The 14,977-nt window shown below is 37.7% G+C and overlaps 1 protein-coding gene and 1 long non-coding RNA gene across 3 annotated transcripts; one reads left to right on the top strand and one right to left on the bottom strand.

The window, feature by feature from the left end:
• Positions 1-1,158: 1,158 nt before the first annotated feature.
• Positions 1,159-13,750, bottom strand: LOC121943941 (guanine nucleotide-binding protein subunit alpha-14-like). Of its 2 annotated transcripts, XM_042487554.2 has the most exons (7): positions 13,336-13,750; positions 5,215-5,399; positions 4,886-5,040; positions 3,655-3,783; positions 3,387-3,516; positions 3,132-3,285; positions 1,159-2,561 (listed from the first exon to the last, which is right to left on the bottom strand). In XM_042487554.2, exons 1-7 carry the CDS (start codon positions 13,454-13,456, stop codon positions 2,371-2,373), a joined length of 1,065 nt encoding a protein of 354 aa, XP_042343488.1. In that variant the 5' UTR covers positions 13,457-13,750; the 3' UTR covers positions 1,159-2,370. The 2 variants fall into 2 exon arrangements, with proteins under 2 accessions (XP_042343488.1, XP_087932829.1); XM_088076703.1 differs by having other exon boundaries at positions 4,886-5,399.
• On the top strand, positions 8,727-13,575 carry LOC148189761 (uncharacterized). The gene is made up of 3 exons (XR_015776449.1): positions 8,727-8,942; positions 9,078-9,222; positions 13,453-13,575. It is a non-coding gene; the product is annotated as an uncharacterized LOC148189761 (long non-coding RNA).
• Positions 13,751-14,977: the final 1,227 nt, after the last annotated feature.

Below are 14,977 nucleotides of genomic sequence, written 5' to 3'. Positions count from 1 at the left end.
ATATTTAGCTGATTGTGACCATGTGGAAAAGTCTCTGAGATTTCAGAACAAGATGTCTTCTTAAGCAAGACTTGGTTACACACTAACAGACAGAATCAGCAAAAGGCAAAGAAAAATGTTTTATTTCTCTGTCGGATCTTTTTCATAATGTTGTCAGACACTTGTAATAAAACCCGATCCTGGCAGCGAGAAAACAAGCACTTTTAATGGGCGGAAATTGACGGTGCAAAATTGCTCTCTCGCGCTCAGTATTGGATCTAAAACTGTGGCCTTCATCAGTCAGACACAAAAACAGGAAGATAGGAAAAATACTCTGAATACCACTGAAAAATACTCAAGTTTCTCTTGAAGTCACCAATTTAATTTGGTTTCAGTTTTGTTTTTTAAATTTGTGTTTGGCTTTATGAGCAATTCTATAACAGTGCAACAGCTAGTAAGACACGTGGTAGAAAACAGCTTGAATAACACTGAGGCCAAATCAGCCATAGTTGTTGTAGCACATTTAATGTTGTACACTGTTTATTTTACTGGAGTATGTAAAAGGGAAGCTAATTTAAATTTTAAGTTTGCCTCTGTAACACAAAGAATTCAGAATGTTCTGTTTTTCAAGCCCTGTTTTCTTTTAATTTCACTTTCTATTTTTCCTTTTTTTATACATTTCTGCAAGATGAAGACTGTTCAGTGTGTAATTTAGAGCCGCATGCTATTTTTATACTGCACTGACATGTATCACTTTGCTGTATATTGATCTAACATAGTATCCTATCTGTATATATCCATTCTCACACAATAGTCTCTATTATGGCGTTACAGATTGTGATTTTTATGTTTTTATACCACACATATGCAATGCCAATGATTATACTGATGAATTATGCAGAGAAAAGTATATTTAAAAGAAATGAATGCTAATTATTACCAGCTGCTGTTTACTCTGATGTGCATTTTAAAGGTTTGCTTTTGGTTTGGGGCGCATTGCCGTTTAATACTACTTAAAATTTCTGTTGCCATTAATGTTTGTCATTTATAAGCAAAATGCTCACTGCAGTGGCTTGACTTTCTTTTTCTCCCCACTGTTTTAAAAATAAATAAAATATGTGTTTCAAATTTATTTATTGAACGGTAAAAATCTCTCAAGCATACAAAATGCACTCGTCATTAAGTAACTATAATTGTTTATTGAAAATAACCATAAATATATTTTCCATTTCTCCTAAGGAGAAAACAGTAGAGTTTTCCAAAGCACATATTGGATTATTTACATCTAAACAAACTCAGTGGCTATGCTGACTATCCCGCGTAAATAAGGCACTTCCAGGCAAAAGCAGACACAGCTGGCTCAGTGTTAGAAAATGTGAAGATAAAAGGAATATATCACCCTCAAAATGACCATTTGTGTATTACGTAGTCATGATGCATGAAGCTACCTTGAATTTGTGATGAAATTGAAATGATGAAAATGGCAAACAAATTAAGTGATTGGGGACCAATGTTTTTTATTTTGCTTAGTATTTAAAATCAAACTGACAGTGAAACTTATGTGTGCTCTCTTCAGAGCCAGACTCCAATACTAAGGTTTTTTTGTAAAAATACATATGTTTGGGAATTACAGACTACACGACTGGATAATGGAAATATTGCATGAGATTTCTAAATGGATAATATAGTTTTGCTGTTAAATGTTGTCCCAAATCAATCTATAAATCAGTGTGTTTGCCATTTTCTGTGGAGACATACAAGAAAAACATTTTCTTCTCAAATTCAAAGTAACAGCATGAATCATTGATTTACAAATTGTTTTTGTGTGGGTGAAGTATTCCTTTAAATCACAAAACTCAGGAACAAAGGGACTCCCTATTGCATGAGCAGAACTTGCATACTTGGATCCTATCTCTGATAAAATAAAAGGGACGCCCAGTAGCTCACCTGGTATAGCGGGCACCCCACGTACAGAGGCTGAGTCCTCACTGCAGCAGCTGTGGGCTCGACTCCACTCTTTCTCCCAATAGATCAATAATATTACTTCACACTAAGTCTCACATTATTCTACTGAAATGTATCATTTTCTCACAGCACATTTCTATAAAGGCTGTAATGGAAACTACAAAACACACAATACACAAAAAACTGCATTTTAGACACAATGAGCTACAGAAACAGTAGTTTTGGTTTGTCTGTAATACGCTTATTTTGTCTTTGGCTGGATTTTTACAGACACAAAAGATGAAAAATATTTAAACCTTTGGATTAAAACCTTTTCAGTGGATCTAATCGTTCTGTGATTAGACAGCCAAGAAAAAGCACTGTGAAGTTTTGGTTGATTTCATTCTCCTATCTCGGCTCTCCTAATGTCTGTCCTCCTGCTCCTCTTCAAACCAGATTGAACTCCTTCAGGTTGTGTCTGAGGATGGTATCTTTGACGGCCACAAAGACGAAGCGAATGTTTTCTGTGTCCGTGGCGCAGGTGAAGTGAGGGTACAGTGTCTTGTCCTTGTCAGGGTTTTGTTCTTGGTACATTTTCAGGATGAACTCTTGAGCTGCGACAGGATCCTGCTGAGGTCCTGCAATCACGGGTTGATATTATTTCATTAGTTTGCGTAGCTCTTTGTGTTTCACCACAGCTGTCCTGTCTCTGTGCAGACTAAACTTTGAACTATACTTCTTTATTTTGCTTTTAACTGTTCTACCCTACAGAAGTAGGCTGCGATATTCAAAATTTTGGTCAAGACTGAAATCAAACCTTTGGATATCTGATCTATCTTCTATCTCATTTTGTTCTTGAGAAAATAGGGTGTCAAAATGACAGTAAATCCAACTAAAATCCAAGGCATCCATAGTTAATGTAGTTAGTGCACTCTGCCTTTGGTTCTCAGAGATTTGGGTTTCTATCAGGCGTATTAAGGTGAAAGGTGAACATGAGAATGAGGATGATGCCAATGACAAAATAACTGATAAAATGGCAATGACTGTATCATACGTCAAATCATTTACACTACAACTCAACTACACTACAACTTAACTAACAAAACACATAAAGCAGGACGGATGTACTGTCCCTATTTCTTTAAAAAATCAAAAAATGTGAACTCATTAAACTGGCAAATTAGCTGTGCAAACACAAACAAACACACCTGTGAATTCAGGGAAGTAGGTGGCTACATGAGAGTACACGATCTTCTCCTTGAGGATGTCAGTCTTGTTGAGGAAAAGTATGACAGAGGAGCGCTGGAACCACGGATACGTTATGATGGTTTTAAACAGAGCCTTGCTCTCCTCCATACGGTTCTGAAATGATAATGGCAGCATAGAAAGAGATAACCATGAGGACACATTTTTTTAAAGGGTTAAAATCTGGAACGTGATCTGCTGTTGAGCTGAATTCTCACCTCGTTGTCGCACTCAGCCAGGACCTGATCGTACTCGCTGAGCGCCACCAGGAAGATGATGGAGGTGACGTTCTCAAAGCAGTGGATCCACTTCCTCCTCTCTGACCTCTGACCCCCGACATCCACCATCCTGCCATAACAACCAATCATAACAACAACAACAACAACAACAACAACAGAAAAGGTATGTGACTTCACCCGTGATTCCTCCTATTCCAGTGCAACATACTTAACCCACGAGCTGTTTTATTGGTCTGTTATAGCTTACCTGAAAATGACATTCTCCATGTCAAAGGGGTATTCGATGATACCCGTGGTTGGCACTCGGACTCTGAGGATATCCTGCAGGTCAGGTATGTAGGAGGGTTGTGAAATTCGATCGAGGTCAGTGAGATAGCTAAAAGAAAGGAGAAAATTAGCACCAGGACAGGGAATATGAAGGAAAATAACAGCACTGGGGGAATTATGTGACTACTAAAACAACTGAACTCTATTTACTTGGGCCTAGCACCTGTCATACAAACATGCAGTCTAAAAAATAAGGAAAAAATTAATTAATTTATTAGAAATAAACAACACTAAAATCTTGCAAGGCTAAAACAGTAAAATGCTGAAAACCAATAAATAAATGTCAATAGAATAAAATAAAATTAAATAATAAAATAAAATAAACAACTGAAATAAAAAAAAAAAGAAAATAATATATAAATATGAATTAGATTTATTTCATAGTACATAAAATGATATGATTGTAAGTGTAAATGTCAGATTGAATATACATGGATGGATTGCATGCAGTTATCTGTGCATCGTCACTTAATAAGTATTGATATTAAATGTGTGACTATGGTTTTGTGACTGTCGGTTTTTGCAGCACAGAAGGGAATTTGAAACATTTAGGAAAGTTGTGCTGAGCAAAAGGCTCAGCACAACTTTGGTGTATTTTCGTGCTCTGTATTTGCATCGCTAAAAATAGCAACCACAGGCTAAAAACAGTTGCTTTTCTTTTCTATTTTAATCTGGATCATTAACTTCACAAAAAGCAGGATCTTTATTAGTGCTAATTTTTGCTCCATTATGAGCAAGTACTCATCTAAGTGGTCAGAAGGGACACCTCCTGTGCTCATTAACATGTTGTTTTGTGCTTACAAAACACACAGCACAGAGGGTGTTTTTTTTACACATCTTATCTCCCAACATTAAGGTCTAAATGTTCAAAGCCTTCTACCCACTGTCAAAAAACCCTTGTGTAAGAATCCTTTATTTCTTTATGTATATATTTTAGGCTAAAAATAGTCCGATTTAAATATTCTAGGAATCTGCTTAAAAAATACCCAGCATGTGTGTGTTTGAATTGAAGGTAAAATTCCCTCAGATTGCTAAAACTCCCAAATCAAAAGGAAACAATGCTGAGACTGTGATCTCTGTGATCTCGGTGCTGTCTATTCAAATAAAATCGAATTTAGCAGCAAGTACCAAGTTGTATATCTAATGCTCACTATTTGGTGGAGTCGGACAGCTGGTATTCCCTGCGTCGGTCGTAGCACTCCTGTATCCCTGCATCGTCCCACAGACTCCTGACGGCACCTGCAAGGCTCTGATCTAACTCCTCCACCTTATCCACCTCCACCGCCAGGACTGAGTTTGCATGGCTCTTTGGACACACAGATAATACACTGACACAAAATAATCCATCCCACATTTCCCACATCCCATTATACACTTCAAAAAATAGATGCACAGAAAGTTGGTAAAAATGTAACCATATTAACCTGGACTCGAGACTGAAAAATAAGTTTGCGGCAGAGACGGTTTGTCTGTTCAGTACCTGGTTCTGTGGATCAGCGAAGGGTATACTAAGTGCCTCCATGGCTCGGGTCATGGCCTGCATGGACGTGATGATGTTCTGGAAGACCAGTTTGGCGTAGCTCCTCTTGTCCTCGTCTGTGTATCCTCCTCCATGGATAATCCTCATCTGTTTGATGAAGGTGCTCTTCCCACTCTCTCCAGTACCTGTCGGACACAGTGAGGGTTAAAGCCAGTCATATCTTTATCACACTCATCTTTCTGCTTGTTAGTGAGAGTCAAGTTTCAATATAGTATTCTTTGTATATGAACAAGCTGTAGTGCAATAGCTCCAGCTGATGTACCTGAGAAACCAGCAAATGCATGTTAAACCAGTGATGAGGAGGTGTTTATACTTTGCAAAAGTATTTTATCATCTTTGAGGTTTTTATTCTGACATGTACAGGTTCAGTATGATTTGTCTTTCCCAGCTGAAGATGAAATCATATCAATTTGTGTGTGTTTGATAGTTTCATTGGGCTATGAATGTTAGCGCTACCTACAGAAGACCATTAGGTCCAGACATAAGGTAAAAAATAAAAAGGATTACGAAAATAACGTTGAAATGTCAAGATTAAAATCAAATGTTCATTATTAGTACCAGGCATGAGAAAAAACAGATCAAAGGAGTTTGTTAGCATTTTGAGAGAAAGGTCAAAATTTTGAAAACACACATGACATTTCAAATATAAAGTCAAACTTTTGACAAAAAAAACCCAGTAGCATTAGCACATATGGCTGCCTGGACACAAAGCCTTGTGTAGTGAATATGCAATTTGTTATTTGTAATTTTTAATTGGTTTTAGTCACAAGGAAATAATCTCTCTATGACTACAAGAAAACAGTGTGTTAATAAGTATTCTGACTTTTAAAAGATTATGCCCAAAAATTGTGTCTGTTCAGGAGAAACCACACAAACTTGGTATAAATTGCTGCATTTGTTAAACAGATAATAATGTATAGATACAAAAATATTGATACTAAATAAATACACAAAATACACAGAGGATATGTTGTGTTACAAGAAACCCTTTGGACCAGAAGAGTTGACTTTATTCTCAATATTTCAACTTTATTTTCAACAGTTTGACTTTATTCTAAAAATATAAAATAAAAACCTTCCTCTACTAAATATATTTTGTCTCATGCAAGCCAATAATACTGAAAGTGTGACTTAATTCTCACAATGCATCATTTTTCCATTTATTTTTTTCCCGCTCATGCCTGGCACCCAGAGTCCTCCGTACATACCATCTCTCCGCTGACAGACAAACAAACAAACACACACTGTAGCTACAATTATTGAATACTAAATTATAAATGCACCAACTCACATAGTCCACTAACTGTATCAGTTTAACACACACACATCAAGTATCGCTGAGTGTCACGTTCCTCTTTAGGCCTTATGGCACAAGCTCCTAATTTTCTCATTCAGATCACATGATGCTGAACGATTTGTTAAACAAATGTGTGTTTGTCACCAGACCTGAATATTGTAAGTTGCCATGCGTGCAAGTGTATGTGTGTTTCTGTGTGCGTGTGTGTGAATATACGCCTGCATCTGTCAGCAGAGTGCGTTGAGGCTCTGTGATGATGAGTGGTGCCAGGCAGCAGTGCTCTGGTTTCCTGGCTGTTTTGCATAGCTTCATGAATACTTGAGTCTTTACATCTTAGCAAACAAGGCTTAGACAAATCGGCTGCATTTGAATGTACCTTGTTTACAAGTCAAGTTTCTTGGAGATAAGGGGTTTCAGAAAAGACGGGCAGGTAAACACTGAGATGGAGGCAAATCATGAACCTGCACATCTGAGGGAGAGAGTCACTTTGAATGAGGCCTCACTCTGTTATCACTTGTGCGCATTCTGGTGTTTAAGTCTCTAACCGGATTAATTTAAGGTTATTAAATGTATTGTTATTGTGAGATGTTTGTCTTTAATGTGGAATGTAATGTAGTTTTTTAAGTGGTTCTATCATCAGACCCTTTTTTTATTTATTTATTTTGCAGCTGATCTGCGCTGCTCATATATTTGGACTGTTGAGAGGGCCACAAACTGTCATGGGGAGTGATTCTCCACCTGTACAAACTGTTGTCTAATGGAAGGACTGGTTTGAGTTTGGAGAGATCAACTGAGTAAGTTATTGTAGTGATGCTTAAACACATTACCTAACTATTTCAAATCATATATGCTGCATTTTGGTGGCTTCTGTGGGTCAAGTGTATGTTTCTGTACATGAATGTTTATTTCCTACATTTGTGCCTTTGTGCACATCTGCATGTATGTGTGCTTTTGTCAGAGTGGTGTAGTGTGGTGATTTATAGTTTCCGTGTGGGTGCTGTCCACAGAGCTCTCGACACAAACACACACACATAGAAACAGTTGATAGACACACCACACATAAAGAAGTGACCATAAACAAAAGATACTCCCTTGTGATGTGGCGCCAGCTCCGTGAATGACTGAGGTGGTGTTGTTGCCAAGATAAGACCTACTATTACGTCACATTTTTGCAGCCTAAACAAACATAGAAGGTAACAAAGAGGTCTAAACTATCAATTATATATTTTCTGATATATATATATACATATATATATATATATATACACATATAAAACATATTACATATGCAATACATTTTATCATTGCTCTTGTTCAGCACTGTTTATATTTCCAGACGAAATACTTCTGTTACAGTTTAGCAAATGTCATTTATTTATGTTCCATTACTGTCTCTGTTTGAGTTTATTTCTAATCAGTCACAATAAAAGTCACAAAAAATTAAAACAGTTGCATAACAATAAAACTGGACTAGAGAAGCTGCAACCACGTAATTAACCTAATTTTGTTTGGGTTTTTTTAAGGCTTTTTCAGCGTTATTGGATAGGACAGAGTTTAGGGAGAAAGGCTGAGAAGGAAGGTAAGACATCTAGCAAAGGGCCAACACTGGACAACCTGCGGGAAGAATACAGACTTTGTACATGGGGCACTCACTCTCCTGAAATTAATCTAATTTTGTGAAGAGAAAGCCTTTCCAAAATCTAAATCCACTATGTTGTTGTTGTTGTTATTTTGTTTTTCTCATCATGGACAATATTGCTCTTGACTGTTCTCTTCATGTGTTTTGTGCTTGCACGAGTTTTACTGAACAAAAATGTTAACACAATACTTTTAGTTTTGATCCAATTTTTCACAAGTTTAAGTTGAAGATCTAAGACTTTTTCATGCACTCAGTAGATATATTTCTTGTGAGAGATGAGCATTCAATGCACAAGCAGCAGCTCTGGTAGAGATTTCTACTGTCACCATGCCAATGGCACCCTTCCTTAAAATCTTGAGACATCTGTAGCATTCTGCTGTGTGATCAAACTGCACATTTTAGAGTGGCCTCTGATTGTTACCAGCCCGAGACACACCTGTGTACCTGTGTGGTAATCAGGCTGTTCAATCAGCACCTTGATATGCCACACCTGTCAGCTGGATGGACCGTCTTGGAAAAGGAGAGGTGCTAACTGACAGAGATTTTAATAACTTTGTGACCAAAGTGAGAGAGAAATATATCTATTGAATGCACGATCTAGTATTACATCTTTAACTTAAACCTGGAAAACGTGAGCAAGAACAGAAGTGTTACAGTGTTAAAATATTTGTTCAGTAGTTTGTAAATATTTCACATCGATACTACATCTCTTCAACTATAAATTCCGAGAAGGTTGGTAGTCAAAGTGTGTGATTCATGTTTTCATTCATGATTTAAGTGTTTCCACTGTTGCACTTTAGCTGAGATGCAGTGTATGGCTGGTGCTGTATTGCATAGAGCAGTTCTGACGTGTACATTTTCCTTCAGCTTTTCAAGTCTGGTGATTGGACAGAGGAGGCAGATTGTGCGAGTGTTGATCTTTCACTCTCCTTCACTCCCACTCGTCCTCTCTGGGGACCTGACTGTGACCATCCTAATGAACCCACTGAGAGCTCTGAGTCACTCTGATCAGGTAAATAAATGTTATTGTTAAAGATTACACATTACTCGATCAATTTTTTATCTAATTAGTAAGCGCTTTGAGTTACCCATTAAAAGAAAACAGCAAAAAACCAAAGCAAAAACCCTCAAGAGTCAAAGAGACAGCGCATATTGCATAATTCAGACTGTTTTGCAAACCATGATTACACATCAGATCGAGTTCTGCATCATAGTGTGTTTTAAGGGTCACAAATGTTTCAAAATTTACACTGAATTGTGACGTTTGATGACTAAGTCGTCTTCTTTCTGATGACCTCTGTGTGCCCATTTTGCCAGCCCTCATTTACGTGTTTCTATGTTCCCCCCAAAAAACTGATATAACTGAGTAAATATTCTTCTGTTGGCCTAATATTCAATTCAGATTATTGACGGCCGCCTTTACTTAGCATTGTTTAGAGTCCTTGATTTGCAATTTGAGCAATTATTGCATGAATTCTATGCAGACTCATCAGCAAACATACACTGCTCTGGCAGAGTAAAACAAAAATAGGTTTCAGGATTAGTTATGCAGTTTCCGCCAACTTACACAACCTATATTGTGTAACTTAAAAATAGTAACATCAGACAACAAGTCAAGATTCAAGTCAAGGCCAAAAATAGGTCATCCTCAACATTTGTTGTGTTATGGTGTCAGCGTGATAAAGACCGATGGAGAACAATGAGATGCAAAATAGATGTTGGTTTTAAAGACATTTAGTCATTCTACATCAAATGGCTTGAAAAAAAGTACATATGTATGTGCTGCACATACAGAAAAATATTGTTTCCTTAGCGGTTCTTTGGTTTGAGTTGAGTTATTGCAACACTTAACTTAAAAACTTTTTAAGCCCCTTAAAGGTTCTTCAGGGGTTCTCTATTGGTTCTTTTCCCCCTAAACTAAACTAAGTTGTAGAATCAGCATATACCTTTCAAGCCCCTGCATGGTTCTTTCAGGTTCTTTACTGGCTCTTCCGCTTAGTTTAGTTTACAGGGGAAAGAATAAAAATACTACATTCAAACAGACCTCTTTCAGAAAAGTCACAGCCCAGTCTGATAGATAAAGTACAGTCCTGCAACACCGGCATGGAAGCTAAGCGATGCACTGCTGTGGACGGGGCCGCAGCAAAACATTTTTAATCACCTAAAAAAATCTCTATCAGTTTAAGTGTATACTATATTTTCAATATTTGCTCCTCTTTACCTTACACAACAGCTGATCGAGGTAACGGTAGACCTGCAACGGTGACTGTTTTGATATAACAGCTTCAAATATCTGTTGGTAAGGGCTGTCTTACAGCAAGGTAAAGCAGTGAAAATATTCTAAATAAAGCATAAAATTAAACAGATATTGACTTTTGTAGGTGTCTTAAAACTAAAAGTTTGCTCTTATGTATATATGTGATGTGGCAGGTGTTTACCCAGATGTTATTGTAAATAAATAGCTGTGATTTAGTCTATATCATAGACTGTATAAATAATTTAGGTCTATAGCAGCTAGCTGAAAGGGGGCGTATTGCCATCCACTGTGGCAGAATCAGATATACCTCCAGTGTATACTGGGACAAGGACAGTAGTCCAATTAAATGGCCTAATCGAACTATAAATGTACTGACTGTCTTCCGGGGGATAGCACATTAAGCAGCAGTCCTGAACCTTTTTGCCTCTATGTACGTTGAAATTTTCCTGGTTTATAAAGGTAATGTACTGTGTTTCTCAGTAAGCATTGGTCGCATTGCATTGGTCATTTACAATTCAGTAAGCCAGGGAAATAATATCCAAAGCAAATTAAATGGAATTTATAATAAATTGGGATTAGCCCTTCGTAAGAAAGCAGTAGAGGCAAACTTACAGCTCACATCCCACTCAGGGCTGGATTTGCATGACTTTTGCATGAGCCGCGCCCGCAGCAGCTATATGGCTTTCTAACACACCACTGACCAAGGCCTGAACAGCGGCTCGTGTTCCTGAAGTGCTCCCACACTGATGCTGTAGGACAGGTTGTGTCCAGAGCACTGTTCGAGTCATGGATGCTCTTTGGAGCCATTTGGCAACTCTCATATCTGTCCACTGCTCAGAAGTGAACATAGGACATAATATCATAACACTGACAGAAAAAAACACGGGTTCAAGCCTCAAGCACTCTCTGGACCTGCTGAAGTGTCCTTGAGCAAGTCCACAAACTCATACCAGAAAGTAAGCTGTTTATGCCCCTCTTTCACCGTGACAGGACAAGTATGGACATCAGAAGCTCCCTAAAAAGATGACAATGTTTAACCCTTTAAAACCTGAATCGACAAAAGTTTTCTTGTACAACATTTGGAAACCTTTCGGGAGTATTTAAACCTTTGAAACAGGATTTTCTTTCAGCAACTTTGCATGAAAAGTCCCAAAAATTGCGAAAAAATTATCAAAAGGTTACAAGGAAGCTACGTAAAAAAAAAAAATATAATTGATTAATTAGAAAAATGACTTGGAAAATATTTTTTAAAACTGTCTGTCTGTTTTATTATATATTCAATGTTAGATTACAGGGAAAATATTATTATTAATATTTATAATTATTTACAGTTTTTTGTTTTTGTTACTTTTCTTTCCTTTTTTAACATTAAATGCCCCAAACAGTGCAAAAAGTTGTTGAAAGGTGACAAGGAAATTACGTAAAAAAAAAAGAGTTTTATTAGAAAAATAACTTTTTTCTTTAAACTGTCCATCTGTCTAATTATAATCATATATTCAATTTTAGATTACAGAGAAAATACTATTTAGTTTTTATTTGACTTTAGCACTTTTTTTTATTTGTTTGTTTTTGCTAATTACAGTTAATTTTCTTGAAACGTTTCACTAACTCCTTTGATCATTTTTGGGTTGTTTCTTTTTAAGTTGCCCTCTCTTCGTGTTTTTGAAAGAAATCAAGCCAATTTGTTCAGGTTCCAAAGGGTGAAACATCACAATCACTGATTACTGACATCTGGACATCATTTCCCCTCACTATTTCTTTCTTTTCTCCCTTCATGAGGAGTTTATTGCAACAGACTGAGAGAAAACGCCCACATTTCTCCAGTCCATCATGGAGACATACTCCAACGCACAGCTCTCTGAGGGAATTTAACTCGAAATGAACGTCAGCAGCGAGTTTCACTTTCTAAAGACATTGACTGGAAACGATCATACATCCAAACCCTGTATCATCTTAAACCGTCTCTCTTTGCGTGTGACTGTTTTTATTTCTGTAGCAGGTGGGAACTAAATGTGTCCAGTAGACTAAATTAATCAAACGTGAAAACTCTCCCATGGTGCGTAAAATCAATGGTGCGCAGCTGCTCACGCCCTGTTCGGGTGAAGCCAAAGCACACTGCAGCACATCCGGAGAGCAGAAAGAGGAATGAGGAGAAAGGAAATGTAGATAACAGTTAGATATGAAATGTGCGCCTTTACGACTTTAATCTTTGATGCACAGCCACATCTATCCAAGCCATTAAACATATTTTATATCTAACTTTACACAACGGTTTTATACATTATATGTACGTTAACACACTTAGCACGTTATATATTTAATATTTTTTAATTATTCACATGCGAGTGCTAATTGTTTTTGTTTTTTACTGTATTTCTATTTTATATTTTTACATACTTTGCGCTAGTACTTCTTTCTTCTTTCTGAATTCTCTGTGCTTGGCATCAGAGCCACTGTAACGAACCACAGTTTCCCGGTGGGAATCAATTAAATATTTCTGATTCTGATCTAAAACATCTTAAAAATATCATGAAACCCTTTGTGGAGTATTTGTTTTTTCCTGCATTGTTACATTTATTATAATTTAATCGACAGGTTGCTGGGGGCTGTCTCACCTGCCATGACACCTGCAGGTCCAGGTGTGGTCAGGAAGCAATTTAGTATTCTATCAGATGATCATTTTTAAAAGCTTTGAGTCATTATTTTGTGGCATTTTGGCCTGTAAACATAAAGGGTTGGAGGTTCATCCCATAAATATCATATTCACAGTCTATTATTTACTCCAGTGTGTCACTTACCCCGGTTTCAAGGCCACTAAGTTTCCTTAAGAGCTACTGTGTGACCCGCTGGGGGTTCAGTGATGCTCACCTAACAGCAGCAGCTTCAGCTCCTTGCGGGAGTCCTTCTTGTCTCTCCGCAGCTGCTTCTCGATCTCCTCGTTGATCCTCTGGTTCTCTCTCTCCTCTGCCGACACACAACACCCAGCCATGGTTCAGACTGACCGGCTCGCTCTGCTGTCGACGTGAAACCGCTGAAGGCTGTGGAGGTGTCCGCACCGTCTCCTCCACTCGCTCTCACTGCGCAAAGTCAGCGGGAAAAGACGCAGCGCATCTTTAAAAGTGATGCCTTCTCCTTCCTCTAAAGTGAGAAGCAGTTTATTGTGGAAAAAAAACTGTTTGAATATTCCGAGAAGTCAAGAGGTTGGTTTCTTTGTTTGTTTGGTTTTTTGGGGCAATAAAAACAAGGTGTCATAAGGTGCTGCGGTTGGTCTCAACACGGAGCACTTGTTGAACTTTATACTGCCGGCTCTGGAGGGCGTGGCGCTGGCTACAAATAGAAAGGGATAAAATGGGAAGTTCATGTCCACATCAGGCAGTGTTGTTACTTACAGAGATCATGACTGTGACATGAAAAGTTAGGAGAACTCAGAGTAGGGTGTACCGGGTATGCTTTAATCAAAGAAAGAGGGCCAGGAAAAGTATTAAAATAGTAGTCATACACCTGACTAAGAAGCACTGGCGCTGTTAACATGATTGCCAGGTAAAAGTAGCATTCATGTCAAGTTTGTATGTATCAGACATTACTACTACAATGTTAGAAGGTGTGCAGGGCGTGAGACCGCCTCCATATTTTTGCAGGTTTTCATAAAGGGGGGAAGTGAAGTATCCAGCCTCAGTACATCCTTTGATACTGCCATGTCTCCTAACGGCCACTAGAGGTCAGGGAGGTCAACTGTGACTGAGAAGAAGCGTTTCATTCATCAGTGTATGCTGGGTTCATGAGAAGCGTTGCATTTTTTAACAATTGTAATCTTGTGGGAGGACAAATGAAAGCCAGGTAAAATAACAGTCATGGTTCATTTGAGCAGTATTGCTACAGTATAATAATGCAGCTGAGAAATCAAAGGAATACTTCACCCACAACATGATCATTCATCAGTTACACATCCTGTGTTATGATCATTTTGAGAAAACGTTTTCTCGCATTCCTTCTCAGCGGACGAAGAATCCAAAAACTGAGAAAAGAGAGCTGCGTTTAACAACAGCAAAACTATATTAAACATCCATTTAAACTCTCACGTGCAGTATAATCCAAGTTTCATCTACCCAGTCGTCTGCTCAGTACTCCCTAAACACACGCATTTTCACAATGACATCCTTATTTAAAACACTTCCACATAAACAGTCTCAGGCATGGATGAGAAGCAAATCTTGACACACACAAATGTTTGAACTCTTTCCACTGAGCAGAGTTAAAATGTGATTTGTTTTATACAGTTTTGCTTTTGTCAAATGTGGATCCCTTTTTTCTCCGATTCATCTAGAATTTTCTCAGTTTTTGGATTCTTCATTCACCATGGAGGCAAGTGAGAAAAAAGAAATTTTTCTTCACAAAGTCAACATAACACTGGGGTGTAATTGATTTACACATGATCACCTTTTCCTTTTACACAAATAGATAAATATAGTGAGCATGAGTGTAACAGTTCAGTGCTCATAAACAAGATTAA

Source organism: Plectropomus leopardus, chromosome 4 (assembly GCF_026936395.1).
Source record: "Plectropomus leopardus strain MGB_pleo_1.0 chromosome 4, ASM2693639v1, whole genome shotgun sequence".
In the NCBI taxonomy this organism is placed as follows: domain Eukaryota; kingdom Metazoa; phylum Chordata; class Actinopteri; order Perciformes; family Serranidae; genus Plectropomus; species Plectropomus leopardus.
The sequence above is the reverse complement of the archived record's forward strand: the minus strand, read 5'-3'. Positions and strand labels throughout refer to the sequence as shown.

Bases quoted from the DNA above. Each gene is read 5' to 3' on its own strand.
- LOC121943941 (XM_088076703.1), bottom strand. From the start codon at position 13,456: ATGGCTGGGTGTTGTGTGTCGGCAGAGGAGAGAGAGAACCAGAGGATC. The intron at 3,784-4,885 runs GTGAGCATTAGA...CCTTTCTTTTAG, and splicing joins CTGTCCGACTCCACCAAATA to CTATCTCACTGACCTCGATC. The intron at 3,517-3,654 runs GTAAGCTATAAC...TTGTTATGGCAG, and splicing joins ATGGAGAATGTCATTTTCAG to GATGGTGGATGTCGGGGGTC.